The sequence below is a fragment of the Quercus lobata genome, chromosome 10, assembly GCF_001633185.2.
Source record: "Quercus lobata isolate SW786 chromosome 10, ValleyOak3.0 Primary Assembly, whole genome shotgun sequence".
Classification (NCBI taxonomy): domain Eukaryota; kingdom Viridiplantae; phylum Streptophyta; class Magnoliopsida; order Fagales; family Fagaceae; genus Quercus; species Quercus lobata.
This window is the reverse complement of record NC_044913.1, coordinates 17,879,917-17,899,477: the sequence shown is the minus strand read 5'-3', so window position 1 is coordinate 17,899,477 and position 19,561 is coordinate 17,879,917. Positions and strand designations below refer to the sequence as shown.

The following is a 19,561-nucleotide window of genomic DNA, read 5'->3' as shown; positions in this document are numbered from 1 at the left end:
TCTGCGATTTATATTATTCACTATAAGGGTAAGTACCTTTTCCTCAAAAAAAAAAAAAAAAAAAAAAACCCTATGGTGGTAGAAACAAGAATTAAATTAGTACCATAAGAGAAACTAGTGGGAGTTTGGGCCACGCCTATGACCTTTAGGCCGATTGGCAGTTGGCACCCAGGTCCCTATGTGCCCTCTTGAAAGCTCTATCCCCACAATTACCTAACCAAAAACAAAGGGGCCTTTGGGCCACAGAGGGCATGCAGGCTCGCAGCAACTTTGACCTTTGCACTGGGTGTCTTGGTTCAGTGGGCTGTGTTGTATCATTTGTGCTTTCGTGTGAAATTAAAGAATAAAGATGGCTGGGCCTTGGCTCAAACCAAATTATGGTTCACTCTGTGATTTGTGATGCGATCCTTGTGATGTGCACTTGGACTACCAAGCTTGTTCTACTCTTAACAGCCCATCAGTGATCCTTTTCCGCCCTTTTCTAATATGGCTTTATCCTACTACTCATGCAATTGGGTTGTCACAAAAAGACTTTCAATCACATGGCACCGGGTTTTTTTAAAAAATAACTATAAAACACAAACAATATTATTAGTTAGACAACGTTTGAAACTAATTTGGTTTCTAACAATTCGAGTCCAGAGGACTCGATTTTCATCTCCACGTAGGCCTGGAAATCGAGTTCATTGGACTCGGTTTTTGTACATGGAAATCGAGTCTAATGGACTCGGTTTCTGTACATGGAAATTGAGTCCGTTAGACTCGATTTCTGTTCATGGAAGTCGAGCCCCAAGTACTCGGTTTTTTTCATTCAGCACACCGTCATCAAAACAACAAGGAAGAGAACACGTGAATGAACACACATGCGTGAATGAACACACATGCTCTGTTTTACTCTCCACAAAACAGAGCATGTGAGTAGAGATTAAGAATTTCTTTTTATATTGTACCCTTTCAAATATATATAAATATTTTTTCATTTTCATATCCAGACATGCAAGGAAAAAATTCGGGCTTCTTGAAAAACACAATAACAAGAGCCTGCCAAAGCCTCAATTTCATTGCTGCTATAAGCATGTTGCAGCACCTAAGAACATGAGGCAATAACAAGACTATTTTTGTCTCTAATTACGACCCCAATACCTGACTTATTATCACCTACAAAAATGGCTGTGTCAAAATTGATTTTTGCATAATTTTCCAGTGGAGCTTGCAACTTGCATTTGGGATGGATTTGTCATTCCTGTATCGATGACTGGGCTGTCAAAAACTCGGAATACCTGTCCTTGGCCTGCTGAGAGATCAGATGCAGTGGAATGGCCGATTGCTAGAGACGGACTTGGTTTCTTTGTGACCAAATCTCTACTCACATGCTCTGTTTTGTGGAGAGTAAAACAGAGCATGTGAGTGTTCATTCACGTGTTCTTCCTTGGTGATTTCATGTCCGTGTGCTGAATGAAGAAAACCGAGTACGGGCTCGATTTTTATGAACGGAAATCGAGTCTAATGGACTCGATTTCTATGTACAGAAACCGAGTCCATTAGACTCGATTTCCATGTACAGAAACCGAGTCTAATAGACTCGATTTCCAGGCCTATGTGGAGATGAAAATCGAGTCCTTTGGACTCGAATTGTTAGAAACCAAATTAATTTCAAACGTTGTCTAACTAATAATATTGTTTGTGTTTTATAGTTATTTTTTTTAAAATCCCCATGGCACCCTCCAAAAAATCCAAGCCAATGTTGGCTCTACTAAGCAATTTTACAGACTGAAGAACTTTCCTCTCCTATTTGATTGCAGTTTCTACCACTCATTGCAATTGGACATATTATATTTCAACACCTAGAAGACAACCAAATTCCCTATTTTATTATTTAACACTTCAAAAAGTTATTTTATTTATTTTAACACATAATTTCACAACACACTCAGCATCAATGCTCTTATTTTTCCCATTAACCAAACACTATTCATTTTTTAATTAATTTCTTTCCCACTTCCTCTCTCTTCCTCTCTGCCACGAAACCCAATAGTGAAAAAAAAAAAAAATTATGCCTTCCTTGCTACAGTTAATTGCTAGTCTTGGCAATTCATTGTAGCAAGAAGGCAAAAAAATTTGTGTTTGGCTCCACGAATGTTGGGCACTAACTGGAGTTCGAGGTGTTTACCACCATCAATAGTAATGCTCTAAGATGGTGCAAGAAACAGATTTAAGGCTTTAAAAGTTAAAAGTTAAAACTGCTAATTCGCTAATCTAGAGATACAAGAAATTAATACTAGACACTAGAATTCAGCTCATGCCTCTTAAGTCTTAAGATCTCTCTCTCCCTTCATCTGCAAAAAAAGCATGCAATTTCCATGAGCAACATATAAGCACAAGTACAATCTTATGAATTCTACAAATTTATGAATTTTTCGGGGTCTGATTGAACCACTTCATAGATTGTGGAATTAAAAACATATGATTCAATAGTATAATTGATGAGAATCTAACACGTTTTTGGCAACCTAGACATAGTTCAACAAAGTCATCAATAAAATATGAAAAGTAGCATCTGAAGTTCTAAACCTGTGGTGGCAACCAAATACATAATACAAATATTTACTGACACCAACTTAGCTTTGGAGTTTTTTGGCAACAATTCATTACATCCACTTAGACACAGCTGGGAGCAAGGGAACTATAGAGTTCATCTCTGAGCTTGCATTATAGGAAAATGGGGTAGACAGAAGAGAGATATTTGCTAGCTTTCAGAACAGCACAATATTTACTAGCAAGTAGCTACCAAATGCATAATAGAAATATTGACTAATCCTTTTGCTCCAACTTAACTTGTGAGTTTTGGCAGTTATCCATCTACTCAAATAGCTAGGAGCAGGGGAACCTATAGAAGTGGACTCAAACCTTTGAATATATGCAAGTCCTCGTTGAAGTTCTCAATCTGATACTTACCTTCATCTCTTCTTATTGCAACCAGATTTTACCTTCCCTGGAAATTCTTAATCTGAGAAAATAAAGGAGAACCAGGTGATAGTTCTAAATTATCATAAACAACAACAACAACTTGCTCTTCACTAGGACCAGAAGAATTGCTGCTTGGTTTTTCGGAAGCAAGGATCATTTCACTACTATCTTCTGGAGGAGCAATCTGTGAGGATGCCTCCTGAAGCTGCAGGGCATATTCTAAGTGCCACAGCACATCTCCCATTCCAGGCCTATCAACACCATGTTCTGCCAGGCATTTCTCTGCTCCTTCCACGTACTTCTTCAATGATCCAGGGTCTATGCTGCTTGCAATATGAGGGTCAATTATCTTCTGAAGTGTGCCCTTCCGATGACACTGCATTGCCCATTCAGCCAAACTGACCTGTTCCCTTGGCAGTGATGGGGTTATGACAGCCCTTGCACATAATACCTCGAAAAGGACTACGCCAAATGAGTACACATCAGATTTCTCGGTAAGCTGTTGCCTCCTGAAGTACTCAGGATCAAGGTACCCGAAGCTACCCTTCACGGCTGTGCTTACATGCGTTTGATCCAATGTTGGTGCAGCTTTTGACAAGCCAAAATCAGAAACTTTTGCCACAAAATTCTCATCAAGAAGAATATTTGTTGTCTTTACATCACGGTGTATTATACCTAGTGCTGCACCAGTGTGAAGATAATGCAATCCACGGGCAGCACCTATGCAAATTTCAAGCCGTTGTTTCCATGACAAAGAAGGGAGGTTTGTACCATAAAGGTGGTCACGAAGCGGTCCATTAGCCATGTACTCATATACGAGGATCATCTCTGATTGCTCATCGCAAAACCCAATTAGCGAAACAAGGTGGCGATGCCTGAGCTTGGAGAGCATCTCTATTTCTGTCTTGAATTCAGTAATGCCTTGCTCAGAACCTGAGGTTCCTCGTTTAATGGCAATCTTAGTTCCATCCTCCAACTCTCCAAGATACACTTTTCCAAACCCACCAACACCAATCACCGTCTTTTCATCAAAATTTTGTGTAGCATTCTGTAGTTCATAAATAGTGAAGAGCCTGCCATAACCCTGGGTTGAGAAGTAAGTAGAGTAACCATTCTTGCTCTTGCGAGAACCATATTGGCTAGACCTACGAGAGCTGCTTTTGCTAGACAAGAAACTAGAGTTACTGCGATGGAGTGGGAGGAGCCACGATGAGAAGCTGTTTCGCTTCTCCCAACCTTCGGGTCTCTTCTGCCACCGGACAAAAACCATGGCCAGCAACAACATTGCTGCCACCGCCAATGCAAGGCCAACGGCAGCTACAATCTTCAATTTCTTTGTTGTTGAATTTGGTCCCTTGTATGACCCATCAACAGTAAACAATCCTTCAAAGCTATTCGCCTCATTGTTCATCTTCATGATCTCCAATCCATTAAGAATTGCATCCAGACTGGCTGACTGAGATTGATACGGGCCAATCTGAACCAAAATGGAATCATTTGTGATGGCATCCCCATAGAGCACGAAGTCTTTGTAATAAGCAGTGTCAAGAGCATCAGTGAGGGACGAGAGATCAAGAGCTGACACTCCCACCATAGTATTGATATATACATTGAAGTATAAACTGTTGAGGACCTTGCTCACAATATCACAGAAGTGCAACCTGATCAAATAGGAGTAACCTGGATCCACATTCAGTCTCCATGTGAGGTTTACATTCGGTTGCATTGTAAGTGGATCTTCTATATGCACTGCTGATGCATAAACTGAACTCGGAGCAATATATGGAGTAGCCCCACTCTCCGGGTATTTGATGATTTTGGCAGACACAGATGCATTTTTAGACCCTTGTAGGAACTTATTATGCTTGCCATCAGGCTCCCATGTCCTTGACAATGTATCATTTTCAGATGTTATGGTTGGCCCTCCAACATTTAACCGGTAACATACTTGAAAAGCAGAGTTAGACAGCCCATTAAAATCTCCAAGTGGAGAAACTGAGGTTGCTATATTGGTGATTAGCGAGTCAGGAGCTGAGACAACCTCTATAGCATTGATGAATGCAAAAGAACCTTTCTTGGGCTTAAATTGAAGGGATAATCTTCCAGAAACACTGATCAAGTATTCTTTGAACACCAATGAAGTATTGTCCTGGATTTGGATCTGGTGTAAGAGAACAATTTTACCAGAGAAGACAGAGAAAACAGCTTCTGTTAGATTGTATGAGGGGTGATCAATTGGGTATAAGTAAAGGCGAACCCAATGCCACCCTGGCTCGGCAACAAAGAATGTATATGTGGAATCTTGAAGAAAGATCCTTGCAGTGCGAAATAAAGGTAAAGACGAAGGAGATATGGAGGAAGAGACATTGATAGAAATGGAATCAACAGAAGCCTGTACATCTTCTTCGGTTTGTAAGAGAGAAGTAGCATCATGATCAGACTTAAAAGTCCGGCCATCCTTTAGCCGGGTTTCTTGGGTCGACCCACAATCAATGAGATAATTATCAGAAGGTGTGAATGTTGAAGATGCATTGCTTTTGGCTGAAGCACATTTTGTGAGGTTGAATAGGAAGAAGGAGGAGAGGAAGATAATAGAAAATGAGAAGTAGGGTTGAGACCATGAAGCCCTACATTTGTTTCCTCTCATTATAATGGTGGTGGTGGCTTTGGCGGTGGTGGAAGAATAGGCCTAATGGGGATGCGCCAAAAGCAAAAAAATCAAAATGTTCAAGAAAGGACAGGGTTAACAAAGTTTGGTTTGGTGGTGTTGTTGTGGGAAAAACCGTACGTAGATTTCGGAGGAATTTGTATGTATAGAAATGAGCGTAGCTGTTGTGGAGAAAGAGCAGGAGCAAGAAAAAGGCATGAGTTTGTTGGAATGGAAGCAAGTAAGAGAAAAAAACGTGCAGAGTTGTAATGTTTTGGAGATTTTGATGATGAACATGAAAGACTTGGTAAAAAGAAATGGAAGAAGTTGGAAGGGATAGCGAGCTATGCGTTGGACCCTTGAAGCCATTAGGGTGATTCTTCTTATTTATAACTACCAACAACCTTATATGCCAGATCAAACCAAAAAAAAAAAAAAAAAACAACCTTATATGCCCAAACAGCATGCCACCCAATACCTTAAAATTTTATTTTTGGTTCTCTTATATATATATATATATATATAGAGAGAGAGAGAGAGAGAGATGGGTTCAAGTTACACCTGGTGTAACTCTTGTAAAGTTACACCTTTTTTTACACCATAGATTTTTAAGAGATCTAACGGTTAAAAAATACATCATTAAATGTTATTACTTTCCACTTTTGTCTCTCTCCTTATTTATTGTTTTTTACTTGATTAAAGGGCACTTGTCATTTTCAAGAATCTATTCATCCTAAAAAAGAAATTAAATAGATATTTGATGATAAAATTAAATTACTTTAAATAAAATTTATACAATTATATATACAATTGCTTCACACTCCATCGTTGTCTTCTTCTTCTATCTCTCTCTCATATGCCAGGACCTCCATGAAGGCTCTTATTATGTGTTCGATGAAAAGAAAAACTGAGAGCTTTACAATATATGCTTTTGAGATTGAGTCTTGACATGAGTTGGTTGGAGACAACATACATGTACAAGTGAATTGATGTAAGGTTTTTATATACAAATTTCATTGAATAAAATTAGATGTCTTTTATAAGGATTTCCGTGCCACTAGAAATTTAGGGGAAAGAAAATATTTTGAAAGACAAGTACAGTAAAAAGAGAAATACTTGGATGTTCAAGTCCAACTACAATTGCAATTGACATGCATATTCCATCCAAATAGTCACTTCCAGTCTGAGTTAATGGCTATGCAAATGGGCAGTCCTGTCTAGTGGCTTGTCGTGGATTCGAAGTTGTCTTCGTCTTCTTCTGCAAATTTTTTTTCCTTGCTTTATCTCTCGCTGTAATGGTTTAAGAGTTCTAAAATATCTAAACTTTTAATGAATAAAGGGAGAGAAAATAAAATGCCAGTATTAAATGAGTGAGCTGACTTTTTCATAGCATTAAATATTTAATAATGACATAATTATTAGTGAATTTTTAACTGTTAGATCTTTTGTAAATCAATGGTTTAAAAAAGGTGTAATTCTTACAAAGTTACACCAGGTGTAACTTGAACCCATCTCATATATATATATATATATATAGGGAAATGTTAATGAGTGCCCTTAAGGTACTGGTTAATAATCCATTTAAAGAAAGTTTTTATGGGAAATAAAAAAAAATTAATTAATATTTTGACAGCTTTTTTCATTTCCCATAAAAGTGGTATTAAAACTTTCCTAAAATGGATTATTAATAAGTGCCTTAAGGACACTCGTTAGCATGACCCATATATAAAAGGGGAGAAAGATGTTTGATTTTTGGGAAAAGTTAACAAATATTCTAAGAGTATTGGTTTAAGAAAACTTTTTAGAAGCTTGTGAGGGCTATTTAATTAGGAAGTACTGTTAAGGCTGTACTAATTGGGCCTATGGCCCAATCTGAGGACATTGGACCATCTGAGGATGTTCAGATGAAATTATAAGGAGAACGGAATAAAGAGAAGAGTAGAGATAATAAGAAATAAGTCCAACAAATGTCTGAGGAGAAAAGCCACCTCGGTATCTAGTGTCCGAGGTCAGTAAGAGTGTCATATCATCATGGACCTTTTTTCAAAGTTACATCACAAATAAGGGTTGAGCGTTGGGCAAGGTGCAGGAAAAGGAAAAGGGCAAACAAATATCTTCAAAGGCTGCTACCTCCGAATTAAATGCTTCTCAACCAACTCTCTGGTCGCATTAATGTGGAAGTGATGCCTGAACAGTGATCCAGCAGCCTTACAACTACTGGTTGATGGTTCTGGGAGTTACTGGATGGAACAGGAAGGAGTTCCCCGAATCTAACCTACACGTGTGTTGTAGGGATGTTACCAAGATTGTAGTATATAACATGGGAAGATGTACTAAAAAGGGGGATCGGAGAAAAATCAAGGAATTTGAGAAGAAGACTGCGAACTCTCGTATAATCTTATTGTTTAACAAGTACAATATAATATAAACTCCTCGAGTTACTCCGAGGACAGATTTTCTCATCTTACGTGTGTCTAACAGTCTTAAATTACCAAATCTTTCTTTTGGAGTAGATCTATTTCTTTCATCCACGCTCTACAAATTTATTGTTTGGGCCGCTTGGGTTAGAACCCAATCCTATTTTGGTTCCAATACAATTTTAGTACTTACAAAGCTTTTTATAGGGAAAAAAAAAAAAAAACTTTCATTTACAGTTTTTTATATTTCCCATGAAAAGGACATTAAAATTTTTCTAATATAGTCCATTAACAAATGTCCTAAAGGCACCGATTAATAGAACCATTGATTTATAATAATAAAAAAAAATAAAAAATAAAAACAAAACAAAGGAGTTCAGAAACAAAGTTGCCTCTTAAGTCTCAACGATAAAACAAGGCTATGGAAAAATTTGGTAGAATTTTGAGCCAACTCACTTGAGATTTACATTCTTATTTTTGTAAATGTGGATCATGTTAATGGGTGTCCTTGACGGTTGACACATTTGTTAATGAACTATTTTAAGAAAATTTTAAATTTTAATACTTCTTTTAAGAAAAATATAAAAAGTTGTCAAAAAATCAGTAGTTTTTCTATACTATTATTTAAGGGGCTTCCCCTGTTTGGATTTCTCATTTTTTAGTTCAAAAATGCCTCTACACTCCTATGTTTAAGTAGAGACAAAATTAAAGAACAATCTAGTAAAAATGCAACTCCCTCACTCCCACTAATATATTGCCTAAAAAATAGGACCACTCTCCTATTAATTTTCAAATTAATTTATTCACTTATAAATTAGATTTTCAAAATAAAAATTATATATATAAAAGTGCAACCCTACACAATTTTTTTTCTACAAAATAGGACCACTAGAAAAAAAAAAAAAAAAAAAAAAAAAAAAAAGCTTCATTGCATGCACGAAGCTTGTGTGATGAGGCTTGTTTCTTCTAAAAATAGTTCTTAAACTGATGTCGCATTTATTAACTTTTCCCTTTGTAAAAATATTGAAATTAAATGATCCACAAAAAACCGGTACCAAAAGGAAAAGGGCAATGCAGGCAATGGGGTATTGTAGATATGATTCTCCTAATAAAAGTCAGTTGATGACTTGCGAATCAATAGGATCTGAAAAATATTAATAAAAGAAAAACGATTTTTAATATTGGATTTAAAAAATGGGTTATTTTTTAGATCAAGGCTAGCACGATTGTATCAGTAACACGAAAAACCAATCAAAAAGGAATCTAATTTAACAAAAATGGTCCACAGACAAAGATGATCCAGGAACTTTTCAGTCAAAATTACTGATACCTGTCGTCTACAGCAGTTGAATTAAGATTTCTCTTGCAGAACCAAAAAGATAGGCCACCTTGCATTTATATCATTGCTTTATGGTATACATTTTTGGTTTCCTTAGAAATTTCAGATCAAAGAAGTTCAATGGATTAATTAAGCAGAATTAAAAGAGGGACCATTCACAGAAAACAGCAAGAATGTAGAAAAAACTGTTTGTTAATATTATTGAATTTGAGCTATAATTCGGTTACAATGAAATAGGGATCCACAATCTATAGTATGTGGACCAAAGAATATTGAATCACTTGTAAATGAATTTAATTTACTGATAACCAATCACAACTTTGAATCACTTGTAAATGAATTTAATTTACTGATGATTAATCACAATATTGAAGCATTGAATCTATTACAACTTTCCTCACCGCACCCGACAGCTCTGTTCTTATGCTCTAAGATATATTAGTCCGCGTTTGATCCTCTGCAAGAAAAATTAACAAAGTGATAATAAGTATATTTTGAGTATGAATATTTCATGTTACAAAGGGAACCTCCAAATTGGCTTATAACAATGAGAATTACTTTTCTTATCATTTTTCATTTTTTCTGGGTCATAAGGAGAAGCTACACAGAGCTAAGAGTGATAGTAAGAAGCAATCAACAAAATATAAATATTTATGCAATAATTTTATACAGTGACGTTAATACTCCCCAAGAATAAATCTATTTTATGTGCGGACAACAACAATATTCTTGGTTTTTAACTTGGTGTTCTATCAATCTGATATCAAAGCCTAGCGAATCACTTTTAAGAGAAGTTACTACTTTTGTGCCAGTGGTGCACCAAGGCATATTTCTCCCCCATATGACCTTCCCTCCCAAGTTGCAAAATATGGATCAATGCTTATATAAGGTGTTGGCTAGGGAATATCTTAAATGGAATTATTAAAAGGAGCTCGTGTGAGATAAATACAGCACTGGATGGTAAACATCACAATCTGCCAGCCTGGTACTGCTATTTAATTTCGCAACAAGAAAAGAAAGGTTCCATACCTCTCTAGTGTCTCTAATGCGCAGGAGTTCCAATTTTTCATGAGGCCTCCGATTTGACAGGGTAGCAAGCTGCAGCTAAGCCTAAATTAGCACTCAGTACTAAAAAATGGTTCAGCCCCACATATTTTATATAAATATTTAATCATACCCAGAAACTGAAGCGCTCAGGATCTTGCGGTGTAGGTTTCATTGCTTCAAAGTTAAGGAGTTTCTCAAGTCTTCTTGGATCTGCAGTATGAATTGTCCATTAACCACAAGAATAAATTGCAAAGTTGCAAGACAAGACAATATCCTTGGTAAAACCATATGACTGTGCAATGGCGAACTACATGCAGGCTAATGTGTCTTACAAATTCCCGTATTAGTATCAGAAAGCAATGAAGCATTTATCTGATATTTGCTAGGCTCCATCATGAAACCCCTTGAGCATTCTTTAATGCCCTTATTTACATGTAGAAAATAAATAATGATAACAGGACGTCAGTTCTCCTACATCCCAACTCTCCACACACCCCCTCCCCCCTCCCGGCAGCAACCAAAAAAAAAGAAAAGAGAAAAGCACACTGATATTTGCTAGGGTAGACATCACGAAATATTTATTTGATTCAATCAATATTTCCTAATAACTTTAGGTAGGGATTACGGCAATGCTGATCAAATTGGCATTAGCCTCCCTTCCCTTAGAGTTTTACCTTGTCGTGCTGCTTCTCTTTGTCGCCTTATCCATGACTGAGCAAATTCTGCTGCATTATTTGTCGATTCCTGCAACTGTCAAAAAAAAAAAAAAAAAAAAAATCCATAAAGGTGAAAGCAAAAATAAGCTGCCCTACAAATCTTCCGCTAATAGTGCATGCCATATACTGTACTTTCAAATTTTGGCTACAAGATGTTGTATGAATGACAAAATATAAAACTTGACACCTCATTTTATTAAGGAAATTAAATACTCAGAATGAACCCCGAGATTATTTCCTAGTTCTTATGTTTTATTTAAGTTTCTTTACCCAGCAGACTTTCACACATTGGCATTAAGCTGTTATACACTACCATTTGCAGCATAGGTTGAAGCATTTAAAATTGCAAATAAAACATCCAGAAAATGTCTGCAGACATCTATTAAAATATCATATTAAAATTCCAGAGACACAACTGAACACCCAGGACCATGCTTAACAGATGACTACCAGGTAACATAAAGTACCTCCTTGCGATCTTTAAATATTGACGTTCCTACTTCTAAGCAAGCTATTATAACTCATGCTTCTTGTTATCCTTTTAAAACTTTTCCTTTTTTTTTTTTTTTTTTTTTTTTTTTTGTGGAGGGTTGGGGGGGTGGAATCTCTCTCTCTCTCTCTCTCTCACACACACACACACACTCACAAGAAAGCCAAACTTGCAGTGAGCTTACCTCTGCTCTTTCTCTTGTTCCTTCTGGTGGAATATCTTTCACCCAATCAACCTCCGCAACACGATAACTGCATAAGAGTTAAATCATCAAGGCACAAAATCTAACTTAAAAACAAAAAACTGCAGACGATATGATAGACAGCAATAAACAAATGTGTGAAGATCAACTCACCCATCTTGATCCCAAGATCGGATGATGCGAAATCTTCGTCGACTTTCAATCTGCTTATTAACATAAAAAATGGATTTAAGAAAAGGAACAATAAATGACCACAACTCCACATATGTATAATAACAACCAAGCCTTAGTCCCAAAATGCTAACGTGGAATGAGTATGAGAAGCATGTTTCCCTTCATGTTTGGATTCTACCTTCATCCACAAGATATTTGGAAAAATTTAAAAACTATTTCTGAACCAACCTTAGGATAAAAGCATAAATAATTCCTTAACCTATAAATGTGTAGTAGGGAAGCACAACTAAGTCAATCATACATAACTAACAAGATAGGATTGTCAATTAATTTAGTAGATAACACTGCAGGAAGCAGTGGTTTCGTTTGCAGTGCATTCTCTGGTAAGAAGTCATTCAGAGCTTTTGCGGTTGCCAAGGTTAGCTTTAATGATGTAAAAGCTTAGGAACTTCTGTTGGTCTTGATGAAGAAAGACTAGGTTTAAGGGGCAATTCTGAGTTTTGTGAACAGTCTTGAAAGAATAGAAACCAGGTTGGTTTTTGGTGTTTCTGATACTTGATTATGGTGATATGAGGTAAATTCTCCGATATGCTTTTGTGATAAAAATTTAAAGAAAAATGGGATCAGCTATGATTCACACGGTGCTGGGTAGGCTTCACATGTAGATTTTCTTAGGCATCACATCTAGACTTGGGTTGTATCACACAATTCTTAAAAAGCATTCATGTTAGAAGTTATTAAAATTTGTTCCCTCTACATTCATTAAAGTGAAACCATTTTAAACATATTGGAAGTACTAAACTCTAAGTCAGGAGATACTAACATCCATGTGAGGACAATAACACAACCCAAATTAAGAACCAAGGCCAGAAATTCGGAAAGGTAAAGACCGTAAAGTACCCCAACATCTTTATTTTTTTTAAAAAAAATTGTGTGTGTGTGTGTTGTTTTTGTAAGATAAAAAGAGCAAATCATTGATGAAAAGAAGAATGAAAATAAGACTCAATGGCTTGACTACACATTTTAGGGTTCCAACTACTCCCTGCATCAAATTTAGACCATTATTTTGATCAATGTAATTTACTTTTCCAAGAATTTCTTCCTTTCTATGTCAGTTAGACTCCTATATTTCATCATATTAAAAAATATCGTCAAAGGTATCAAAGTCTTGAATGAGGCCACATCATTATAAAAGCATGCACGATCACCACAAGGTTTTAGTATTTGCATGGCAAAAGGCTAAGAAGGTTCAGTAACAAGCTTATTCCTTGCAAGCAGACTCCAATATGCATATATATATATATATATATATATTATGCCCACCTGACCTAGAGCTCATTTGCTCCAATTTATATGAAATAGAGCTCCATTCCTTCACATTGGTAGGTTATACAAATTGTTATGAACACTTCTTATAAGGAGATAAAACTTTAGTGAGTTCCAAAGAATCACTTCATGGACTTTCTCCCAAATAACAAGATAACCTTATATCACAATCACAATGGCTCATCAAGTGTTAATTTGCAATCTTAAAAGAAACGCAACCAGTCTAACCAAAAGCTTCATAACAAGGAAATGCCTCATCAAAGTTTTTGAAAGCAATGGCCTTTTCTGGTCATAAAAGCAAAAATACTTGAAGTTATAAATGTATGTAAGTAGAAAAAATAAGAGATTAATTTTCAAAAGTAAAATAACATTTGCATTGAATTCAGTTCAGAAAAGTGCAAATGTATGAATAAAAGGAAGAAATCATTCACCTCTAGATAGAAACGTCCATCTGGAAGTGGCTCACACCTACATCAATAAACAAACCAAGATCTCTAAATTTTGAAAATGGTATATAAAAAGTGACATTCAGAAGAAAACAAGTAAATGGTATGCATGCTAGCAATTTTATGAAGGGTGAAAAGGATAAAAAAAAACTTACTCGGTAATCTCTACTTCACAACCAAAGTCGGCTATGGAACCTGTTGTAGAATCAATCATAACCTACATGATTAACAGACAAACCAAACCCAGTAACGGTGAGGAATTCTTTGTCAAACATATACCTTAAGAACGAAAAGAAAAAGAAAAGGACCAGTGACAAGAATCTACCATTCCCATCCGATGGTTTCCTTCCATTATCCTCCTCACCTGTTCGTCAAGTAAACATTAATAATGATAACATTAACATTATTTGTATACAAATATATTTTTGGGGAGATATAGTTAACATCTGGATTCATTTTTATTTTATACTTCCAAAGGGGAAAAAAAGAGAGAAAAATGATTGAGATATCTAAGCAGGAAATTCTTTGTTTTTTTTGGTAAGTAATCAGACAGAAAATTAAGATTTATGTTATGACACCTCTTCCCATGTATTTATCTTAAGGCAGAAGCTTACAATAAGGCAACAAAACCAACAAAAGACTACTCAATTGCATGCTTAACCACATTGTTAGAAACAATTTCATGTGCTTTTGCACAGCCAGGGATAATAATTATTCCTTTCTGTTTCTATGGAGCATTTCTTGTTGTTACCATCTACACTATTAGATGAGGCAACAAAATCCCTGATGATAATACAATACTTGACAAGTGCTCACTCTTAATTATAAAACAATATCATTTTTTCTTTTTGCCGAATAAAATAATATCAATTGGACACTAATTAAACTTAGCTATTTCATGCAAGGGTTCCCAAAATGTTCTGTTGCATACAAAGGTAGTCATCCTATGGATTTACTACCACATCCATAATTTACCCATTTATCTTAATTTCATTATAATATATGAAAGCCACAAAAGAAGAATGGTAATCAGTTGACTGACTCACCATAAGCCTGTACCGGGGTTCAAATATGTGGAGAGGAAACCTTTGACAAGGAATGACGACATCCATGACAAAAAGAGGGATCAAATCAACACCAAGGTTTGTCAAACTTTCATGCTCTGTAATCCTTTCTGCATATTCCTCTGGGAAGTTCTTTTGTATAATGTTGTTAAGTGTCACACTGGTAAAAAACCAAGTGAGATTGTATATTGTAGAAAACAGTCTTTATTACAACAAATGAAGCAAAAGAGTAACTCCAGAAAGAAGAGTTTTTTCTCCATTCTCACTAATATGACACGGCATGCATGGTGAAGAGGATAACTTGACTTTAAGGTCCATATCAAAAGAATTTTCTAGACTCATATTGACCCAATAAGATATTTCAAATTCCTTTACACGTATCATTGAGCTCCTTAACAAAGTTGAACATTAATTTGGACAGCATGGGGCCTACAAATCAAACGGATACAGTCATGCATAAATGATTGTATTTGCAAACTACTTCTCCAAGGTTGAACCAATGAACGGCAGCTCCTATACAGACTAACGTGTTCAATTCATACAGCATGGGTAGAATAAAGATTTTCTAGAGTCAAACCATTAACACAAGAATTTCAATTATCATTGCCACATAAGCAACTCACCTGATTGCACATGTTCTAGGACTAATAAAAAGAACGGTTCGGCACAATGGACATTTGTTACCTAAGATTTTTAATAAAGAAGTTAGAAGAAAATAATGTGATATGAAGGTATTATGGAAAATTTGATCAACAGCAGCATGGTGCTCACCACGATCCATGGACTGAAATAGACATGAGCGGCAAAAAGAATGCCCACAAGGAGTCGTAATGGGTTCATATAATAACTTCAGGCATAGCGTACAATCGAAGTCATCAGTCCGTTCCGGTCTACCATGGCTTTTCCTCTCAATTGAACTGGTTGATATTTCCCCCAATTCCTGAAGAGAAGCATGAAGATGATTGCTACATGTTTCTCTCCTCCCAATTAAACTGGCTGATGTTCTCTCCAAATTCTGAAGAGAAGCACGAAGAGGATTGCTACATATTTCCAGGAACAAACAAGATCCATTCACGGTGTAAAAATTAAAGAAAAATGTATTACCATATCTCCAACAGAATTTAACAATTAAATGAAATTACATTCACCTAAAAGGGTCAATCTGAAGACCTGAAAGAATAACATCCCGGGCAATGTCATACTTCTCCAACTGTAGATACAAAGCAAGGTCAATGACTCAACATCAATGTGACAAATATGGTATACATGCAAACATCGATGGAGGGAAAAAGATTATAATACATTAAGGATTTTGCCTCTTATCCTGATATAAGAATAAACTAAAAGTTCCATGTAAGAAACATGTAGAAAAATACATTTTTGGGACCAACTTGAGTGTTCATGTGTTACATTTCCAACAATTTATTGTCATTCTACTCTATCCAAATCAATGACTGGTGTCTTCTACTTAAGTGCAGTAATCAACTTTACTGGTCATAACCAAACCATCTACGATGGCCACCACACCTTTCCCTCAATTGGTTAATTAACAAGTATTCATAATCAAATTCATTTCTAACCTCACACACTTTTTAATATTTTCATTTATCCAAATTATCATCCACGGAGGACTATTAATGTTTTTTTTTTTTTTTTCTACAATCCCAAATTCTTTTTATATGTTTTAAATATAGAAAACCATAATTTAAACGCCATATGCCTTGAGGCTTACACCTCACCACATTGGGGGGTTACATGTTTTATTCTTCACATTGACCATTTAAAGTTTGAATGTGCAGACAATGAGAGGGTGGGACCCACCCCCTAGTACATTAAAATAAATTCAGAAAGCTAAAAAAGAAAAGAAAAGATAGAAATATATTCATACCAATATGAGAGCATTGGCCCTTAGAATGTATGATTTTACCGAATCCTTTCGGATGCTATTTAGCTTCTCAGCATCCTTCAAAGCAAGCTGAATTTATAGATAACCAATACTTGTTAGAATGTATGCAAATGAAATTTCTTTTTTAAGCATATATAGCAAAGCTATAACACATACCTCAGCATGTGTTGTAGGATCCAGCCCATTCAATGGTCTATATTCAGAAGTTGTTGGAGGTCTGTGTTTCAAGAATTGGCTAATCCTGGTTGAATGAAGTTGTTTTCATTGCAACAAATTTATTATATAGTTAATGAATGTTAATGGCTCCGAATGTAATTAAAGACATGCAATCAAGCACAAATCACTAATCTAGCCATGAAATGATCCTTAACCTGATATAAGCAGTACTTCGGTTGCCGAGGATAACAGGATCACCTGCTTTGATGTTATTGGCTCTTGAGTAACAAGTGATTGCCTGAAAAGAAACTGGATCAGCAATATCATCTAATATAGTGTCATTGGTAAAGTCATATATAGTACATGTCAAAGCTCGTATTCAAAGCATTTTATGAGCGGGTTTCTATCCATGATTGAATACTATTTCTTCTTTCACAAGAAATTAGTAATGTGTCAGTAAACTACAAAGATTGACAGACCGCTCTAAATGAAAAACACCCACCTCTTCCAATTTATTGTCTCGAAATGCTTGGTTTCCACTCTGCACAAATTCATTAACATAACCAAATGTGTCCCAACCCGCTGATCCCTCTTTGTCATTCGCCTGCAATTCAATCCATGTTTACAAGTTCATTCAAATTCACAAACAAAGCATTTAAACTCACATCATAAATGATCAATTCTTCTCCAGAAAGACTACGAGCTAAAACAACTTGTTCTTTTTTGCCAATTTAGTTGTTGCAGAAAACAGATACCATTTCACATAAAACCAAAACAATAACTTCCATCAATTCAAATTCCTTGGTTTTCTCACTACCCAAACAATGGGAAAGGGCGGGGAAATCACGCAATCAAACTCAAATCACTTTTGTCTTCTCCGTACACAGCAACCAGACAATGTTGAAGGAAAATACAAAAGACAACAAACAAATTCGGACGAAGAAAATACTAACGCACTGATTGGTTACTGAAAAAAAAAAAAAACTCAATTTTCTTCCCATTTCAAGTTGAGCAACGATTTCTGGTTATTTCAGCTTATACAAACAAAAAAACAAAACAACAATTCTGCTGTTCTTCTTTTTTATCGTTTTCCATAATTTTCTCAGCAACCAAACACAAAAAGAAGCAATCAAAATCCGATTCAATTTACTCAAACAGTTGCTTTTTCGGTTTCAAAGATTAACGGAAGAGAAAGCTAACCCAAATGTAGTCTTCCACTTCATCAAGCCCTTCCGTACTGAACAATGCTTCACCACCAGACATTGAGAATTTGATCTACTACACACACTTTTTTTCTAGATAGAAAGAGAAAAAAATCTAAAAGAACAGAATTGGAATTTGGAGTTAGAAAGAGCGAGTGAGTAAATATAAATAAAAGCTTCGTGTGCGTCCCTATGTCCCTCGTTGCATACACGGACCAAATTCCACTACGTGTTCTTTCTGCTCTTTTGGATTAGAGAAAAGATTTTAGGGGCTCTCAGATTTTTTTTTGTAAACAGGGGCTCACAGATTTTTGGAATTACATTACAATTACATTTTATATATATATATATATATATATAGACTCTTTTTTATATATATATATATATAATAAAATAAAAAGAATTATGGGAAAGATTGTAGGAGTGAGATTGAGAGGGAGAGTTGGTTGTTGATGCTGTGAGAAATTAGAAAGAGATTTGAGGAATGATAAAGATCACATAATCTTCCATAATTTTGGGTCACAATTCTCCATATGATGAATTGTATTTGATAAAGATGTAATGGTGAGTCATGTATCCCAAGCATTACTCAGATATTTAATTCAATTCTTAGTTGGTGTAATAATTAATAGTATAATGAAATGAAATGATTGTTAATTTTGTGATAGGATTTTGACTTTTGGGGTGTGGCCAGCTCAGTTCTGTTCTGTTCTTTTGCAATTTTATTTTAAGAGTTTACTTTTTTTTTTTACTGTCTTTTCTTTTCTCTCGAGCTAGTTTTTTTTACATCTACATCCACGCTCCTTTTTTGCGCGTGCATACACGCTTCTTCAGCTGCTTGCTTTGCTTACCTTTTATTTATTTATTTATTTATTATTATTATTTTTTTAATAAGATCATAATGTATCTAAAAAAATCTCAACTTTATCAAAAGCCAGCAAACTTTTCATTACAAACGGTGAGTCATTCAAAATACAGGAATCAGTTATTTGTACGGCTCTCATCTTGGCTTTAGTTGTCAACACATCTATTAATTTCCCGATAAACATGCGATACTATTTTCTACTCACTTCTTCGTTGTCTACTCTGTTTCTTTTTTCTTTCTTCCTAAATAAATGAAATTTAAAAGAAAAAACTAAATTTACAATTCACACATGTAAAATTTAAGTTATTTATCGCGATACTATTTTCTACTCACTTCTTAGTTGTCTACTCTGTTTCTTTTTTCTTTCTTCCTAAATAAATGAAATTTAAAAGAAAAAACTAAATTTACAATTCACACATGTAAAATTCAAGTTATTTATATGTATATTAATAGACAAAACTCAAAGAAAATCCAATCAGATTTTAATTAGATTCTCAATTTTGCGCCACGTGTCCTATTTAATTTTTAATTTTATGTCAAGTGAATTATTGAGTGTGAAAATCGAAAAGTCCAAATCCAATTAGATTCTAAATTGGA

General features: G+C 35.4%; 2 protein-coding genes across 3 annotated transcripts; both read right to left on the bottom strand.

The window, feature by feature from the left end:
- Positions 1–2,983: 2,983 nt before the first annotated feature.
- On the bottom strand, positions 2,984–5,749 carry LOC115963518 (probable receptor-like protein kinase At5g61350). The gene has a single exon (XM_031082533.1). It carries the CDS (start codon positions 5,612–5,614, stop codon positions 2,984–2,986), a length of 2,631 nt encoding a protein of 876 aa, XP_030938393.1. The 5' UTR covers positions 5,615–5,749.
- Positions 5,750–9,544: 3,795 nt separating this feature from the next.
- On the bottom strand, positions 9,545–18,398 carry LOC115963519 (LON peptidase N-terminal domain and RING finger protein 3). 2 transcript variants are annotated; one of them, XM_031082534.1, is made up of 18 exons: positions 18,098–18,395; positions 17,400–17,501; positions 17,113–17,195; positions 16,898–16,982; positions 16,724–16,810; positions 15,984–16,045; positions 15,607–15,875; positions 15,459–15,519; positions 14,818–14,995; positions 14,097–14,135; positions 13,927–13,988; positions 13,757–13,793; positions 11,979–12,028; positions 11,808–11,874; positions 11,092–11,167; positions 10,548–10,627; positions 10,400–10,468; positions 9,545–9,827 (listed from the first exon to the last, which is right to left on the bottom strand). In XM_031082534.1, exons 1-18 carry the CDS (start codon positions 18,158–18,160, stop codon positions 9,792–9,794), a joined length of 1,506 nt encoding a protein of 501 aa, XP_030938394.1. In that variant the 5' UTR covers positions 18,161–18,395; the 3' UTR covers positions 9,545–9,791. The 2 variants fall into 2 exon arrangements, 1 of the variants encoding a protein (XP_030938394.1); XR_004085846.1 differs by lacking the exons at positions 9,545–9,827; positions 10,400–10,468; positions 10,548–10,627; positions 11,092–11,167 and adding an exon at positions 13,323–13,610 and having other exon boundaries at positions 11,846–11,874; positions 18,098–18,398.
- Between the last annotated feature and the right edge of the window lie 1,163 nt (positions 18,399–19,561).